The 5,824-nt window shown below is 40.9% G+C and overlaps 1 protein-coding gene across 4 annotated transcripts in view; it reads left to right on the top strand.

Annotated features, from left to right (window-relative positions):
• Positions 1 to 5,250, top strand: part of LOC123507603 (sodium-dependent multivitamin transporter-like) — a 23,377-nt gene extending 18,127 nt beyond the window's left edge. For all 4 annotated transcript variants that reach the window (XM_045260606.1, XM_045260607.1, XM_045260608.1 and 1 more), the window contains 4 exons: positions 2,383 to 2,537; positions 3,196 to 3,350; positions 3,706 to 3,818; positions 4,375 to 5,250. In XM_045260606.1, the coding sequence (XP_045116541.1) occupies positions 2,383 to 2,537; positions 3,196 to 3,350; positions 3,706 to 3,818; positions 4,375 to 4,508 (557 nt within the window). In that variant the 3' untranslated portion in view covers positions 4,509 to 5,250. The remainder of the gene's footprint in view (positions 1 to 2,382; positions 2,538 to 3,195; positions 3,351 to 3,705; positions 3,819 to 4,374) is intronic.
• The last annotated feature ends 574 nt before the right edge of the window (positions 5,251 to 5,824 follow it).

The following is a 5,824-nucleotide window of genomic DNA, read 5'->3' as shown; positions in this document are numbered from 1 at the left end:
ATCCGGGTTTTCATCTGTGTCCTTTAAAAACAGGTTTGGTGAAGTTACGTAGATATTTCAGGATGTTTTTGCAGATCTCTGTAGTGAAGCATATTTCTACGGTTGAAAGACAGTAACGTTAAAATGATACAAGTTTTTAATGATGGTTTTTTTGGGGGTTATATGGACAAATTAGTATTGATAGACGGAACGCTCTTGAAAATCTGGCTGCTCATCCCTTTGGCTTTTGAAAGTAATCGGGTGAGAGAGCAATTTTTTTTTTCTTTTTTGCTTTTTGTAATACGTAGGTGAAAGCGAAAACGAACACAACACTCTTCGACAATACATGAGACTTTGCTTGTATCCGGAACTCATCTAACTATTTTTCATATTGGACAGTATTTCTTCCACTCTTTATATAATTTAGTTACGAAGTGGCTTTTCTTTACAGCGATCAACGGGACTAGTAACCTTTTCCCTGTTTATTTTTTTCTGTGTGTGTGTGTGTGTGTGTGTGTGTGTGTGTGTGTGTGTGTGTGTGTGTGTGTGTGTGTGTGTGTGTGTGTGTCTGCTGTACACTCTTTCAGGTTACATGGTCAGTGATGAATTGGTTGGTTTATGTTCGTGTGTTTACATGATGGAGTTAGTTAGTTTTTTTTTTTTTTTTTTTTTATTTTTTTTTTTTTTTTTTTTTTAAGATGAAATTAGGTGAGATGAATTTAGCAGTTTATGTTAAGGTTATGAGTTTTGGTTAATACTGTTATCAACGCACACTTCCTATGAACACAAAAGATACTCACAATGGATCTCCTTTAAGTAAAAAAAATAAATAACTATCTGCATAAACATAAAACTTTCGAGATTTTTCTTTCTCAGTTTGGATCTCGGAAAGGAAAACACTTTTGCGTTCGTTTTTTTTCTCCAAACTACAAAACTTTAAATCCTAAAAAATGAGATTAAAAAGTGGTGATGAAGAAAACCTATATCAATTAATAATGTATGAATTTTTACTTTTTAAACTTTGCTCACATGAGAAATATTGTTGAAGTTAAGTTACAAGAAGTTTGGTCAAATTAGGATAAGTTTTGTAAAGATATGATGTCAACTTTGATAAAGTCTTGTTTGGTTAGATAAAGAGATTAGGTTAAGAAATCTTAGGTGAAGTTAGACAGTAAGCTTTAATTAGATTGAATTACCTTAGATTAGCTTTTTTTCTGTGAGGTTAGTTTGGTAGTACGGCGAAATAGTGTCTACATAACGCATTCTGTGTTCGCGGTACCAAGGCTAAGTTAGGTTATGTTGGCAGGAGCAGGTGTGTGTCTAGGATTTTTTTCTGCGAGGTTAGTTTAATAGTACGGCGAAATAGTATCTGCATAACGCCTTCTGTGTTCGCGGTACTAAGGCTAGGTTAGGTTAGGTTGACAGGAGTATCTGCAAGCTGTGCCTGTGTAACAAACGCCTTGTCTCCTCGTAAGAAATGAAACACAAATGAAAGAGAGATTTTCAAGCACCTCTACTTTCTCTCTCTCTCTCTCTCTCTCTCTCTCTCTCTCTCTCTCTCTCTCTCTCTCTCTCTCTCTCTCTCTCTCTCTCTCTCTCTCTCTCTCTCTCTCTCTCTCTCTCTCTCTCTCTCTCTCTCTCTCTCTTTTTGTTACATGCAGTTTCTTTATACAGCCACATACGGAACACAGCATTTCCTAGACCTTGACGCAAACCACTGCATCAAATTGTCGTACGCTCAAGACACGGGAAGCAGTAATAGCCCAATAATGACAACAATAACCATGAAAATCACACTGCTAACCACACCATTATTTCCTTCAGCGTCAAACTCACACACGCAAACACTCGCGCACTCACACACGCTAATACGCTTCTGAAACACTTCTGTGCGGCACTCCACTCCTTCTAAAAAGCTCTACTTGAAGTGAGACTAATTTTTCAGTGTAATTTTACTGTTCTAACGATAGATTAATAAGACTTTCATATTGCTATATGGAGAACCAGTCTTAAGAACCCTGCTCGTCATCCTTGTGGCCTTGGAATTTAGAAACTTTCCTCTCACCTTAGAAACAGGCCTCTATGTTCAGCTGGCTGATATATACCTTCCCTGACTGTTATGTACCATCCTTGGCTGCAATGTACCCCTAGCTGCTTTGTACCATCAGTAGCTGCTATGTACCATCAGCAACCAGATCTCTTACAAGGCATTATAATACCTCACCACTACGTTCAAAGACCACAGAAATTACATCTTCTGTTAATAATAAAGAAATATCGTCAATCTGTCACGAAAACCATAAAAAAGTGAAAATTCTTGCTACTTCGAGCAGAGCCATTTGAAAGTAGTGGAGTAGAAGTGTTTCAGAATGTGTCTAACCACCAACACCACCACCGTCACAGCTCTCACGTACGGAATGCTGGCACTTGGTCTGGCGTTCGTCGCGGGGAGCATGGGCGGCGTCTTGCAGGCGGCTATAGCGGTGACGTCCTCTGTGGCCGGTCCTCTCCTGGCGGTGTTCATTATGGCTCTCTTCATGCCCTTCACCAACACCAAGGTGAGATGGGAGAGGGAGAGGATGGCGAGAGAAAGAGAGATGAAGGAACGGAGAGAAGAAGGATAGTGAAGGAAAGACAAGGGGAGGGATGAATTGAAGAGAAGGAATGATGAGGAAAAAGGGATTAGAGAGGGAAAGGAAGAAAGATGAGGGAAGAGGGAATAGAGGAGGAGTAGGAAAGATTAAAGAAAGATTGGGCAGAGAGGGAGATGAAGAAAGATGAGGGATGAGGGAACAGGGAAGGAGGTGAGGAAAGATTGAGCAGAACTACTACTACTACTACTACTACTACTACTACTACTACTACTACTACTACTACTACTACTACTACTACTACTACTACTACTACTACTGCTGCTGCTACTACTACTACTACTACTACTACTACTACTACTACTACTACTACTTCATAGTCTTATTCTTCTTGTTCTTACTTTTGTTCTTGTTGTCTGACTACTACTACTACTACTACTACTACTACTACTACTACTACTACTACTACTACTACTACTACTACTACTACTACTACTACTACTACTACTACTACTACTACTACTACTATAATTACTAATATAATTACTAATTGTTTCTGTTCCTTTCGCTCTTCTTGCTCTTGTTGCTCTACTGCTGTTACGTATACCACCACCACCACCACCAGGGGGCGTGCGTGTGCCTCCTGCTGGGGACTGGCGTGGCTCTGGGCTTCAGCTTCGGGGCCACAGCAGTGGGACTCAAGCCAGAGCTGCTGCCGTCCCCGACTGACGCCTGTCCGCCCAATCTCAACATCACCGTCTCTGCACCGCCAGCCGTCAGGTGAGAGAGAGAGAGAGAGAGAGAGAGAGAGAGAGAGAGAGAGAGAGAATGATTTATTAACCACGGTGCAAAGGAATACCAGTCTTAACAACATCCAAATAAAACAATAACCCAATAAAAAGGAACACCACCAAACAACAACTAAATACCAAGTTGCTGCAAATGCCAGAAAACATCATGCATTATATACCGGCCGACACACACACACACACACACACACACACACACACACACACACACACACACACACACACACACACACACACACACACACACACACACACACACACACGTGCATACAAACTTAAATGTCCTTGTGGTTAAAATCCAGGTAATTTCTCTCCCTGGTTTTCAGAGTTTCAGATCTCGACTACCCTGCCAAGTTACTGGGATTGTCGTACACACAGATGGGTCCCCTTGGCTTAGTGGTGGGCATCGTGTCTGGCATCCTTGTTAGTCTAGTTACCGGTAAGTGCGGTCCTTCAGGGTGATGGGCTGGGGGGTGGTGATAATTTTCCCCACTATGTGTACAAATTTCTTAAGGTAAAAAGAACATCCTGGTTGGGTGGAGTTTTTCAGGAAGTCACTCCACCCCCTCATTCACACACACACACACACACACACACACACACACACACACACACACACACACACACACACACACACACACACACACACACACACACTGGAATATAATTGATTAAGAAAGAGAAAAGAGTAAAAAAGAGACATCAAGTGTAAAAAAGAGAGAGAAAGATTCCAAATCAATAGAAGGGATTAAAAAAGAGATTGAAAGACTCAAAGTCAATGGAATGGAAGAAAGGAAGTCTGGGAACCAGTTTTATAATCGTTCAGTGCCTTGTGGCTCATGAATGACTGTATCCCTGCTAACTCATAAGCGCATTGTCGATAAAAATTAATAAAGATTAAATAAAAAAAATTAAAAAAATAAAAAAAAACTTACCTTTATTCTAATACTTCCACGAATGCCTTATTAACTTTCCTCCGTATCTCACTCCCACAGGTATGTCCCGCGGGCGTCGTGTGGATCCGAAGTTTATTCATCCGTGGGTTCGCTGGTCGGTCCCGCAGCCCGAGGTGGTGGCGATGCGGGTCAAGGAACACTCTTACGACAACAAAATCTCCACGCAGTTCTAACCGAGGAGTTCAAGTTACGTGGTGCTGTAGTGTTCGCCTTCATCTGACCTTGAGTTGTTACGTGACTGAAGGCAAAGGATACTGTCTACCTGTGCGATGGCCTCGTTGTGTTGTGAGTGAATTGTGGGTGTCCAGTGCTGCCATCTGAGTGATGTGATATTTTTTATGTGATTTTGTGAATGTGTCCTGAATTTTTTGTGGTCCATCAGTCAGTCTGTCTTCTTTCTGTTTGTTGTATGTCTTTTTTTTTATGTCGCTGTCGTTTATTTGTCCATTTCGTTAGTTTGTCTCAGTCAGTAAGTTTCATACTGTATTTACAAAGAGGTCGATGTTTTTTTCTCTGTCTATCAGTTGTATGTCCATCTGTCTATCCCATATAGTTGTTATTATTCACAGAACCGGAGCGATGGCTTGATTTAAAATTAGATAAACAATATAAATAAGAACAGTTGAATAATGCAAGTAACGAGAAGGAAACAAAACAACCTCCTGGAATTTCAAACAAGGCAAACAGTGCTTACGAGAGTTACCAAGGAAGCATAATAAGTAGGTTACTGTGACGAGTGTAAAGTGCGATCATGATATTCATTCAGTTTTTTACTAAGTCAAGCACAGGAACGCATGTTTGGGGGGTTCCACTCACACAGTTTTGTTAGATAGGGTGGAATCAAAAGCTTTTCGTCTCAACAACTCCCCTTCTCTGACTGACTCTTCAGCCTCTTCCTCACCGCTGGAATGTTGCATCTCTTGCTATCTTTTATCGCTATTTTTATGCTAACTGCTCTACTGATCTTGGTAACTGACACTGCATGCCTCCCCTCCTCCTGCGGTCTCTCTGCACAAGGCTTTCTTCTTCCTTTCACCCCTATTCTGTCCAACTCCTAATACAAGAGTTAACCAGTATTGTCAATCATTCATACCTTCCTCTGGTAAACTCTAGAACACCCTGCTTGCTTCTGTATTTCCATCTTCCTACGACTTGACTTCTTTTAAGAGGGAGGTTTCAGGATATTTGTCCCTGACTTTTGGATAACGCTTAATGACTTTAAGGGAACTGGCAAGCCAGTGGACCTTTTTTATATTGTTTGTTGTCCTTGGACAGTCTCTCCTATTGCATAAAAAAACTTATTGAGACGCGATTCACGTAAGCAACATACATCGACCGTATTCTGGAACAGTTAGGCGTTGTGTTTAATGTTTTTAACTGTGTTTTTTGTAACTTTTAACCGGCTCTAGTGAAGGTTAGTGGGCTTTCTAGGGTGTGGGTGTGATTATGTTCTACCAATAGGAATGATAACCATAAGGAAAGGCTTGGA

This window comes from Portunus trituberculatus, chromosome 23 (assembly GCF_017591435.1).
Source record: "Portunus trituberculatus isolate SZX2019 chromosome 23, ASM1759143v1, whole genome shotgun sequence".
NCBI lineage: Eukaryota > Metazoa > Arthropoda > Malacostraca > Decapoda > Portunidae > Portunus > Portunus trituberculatus.
This window is presented reverse-complemented; position numbering and strand designations above follow the sequence as displayed.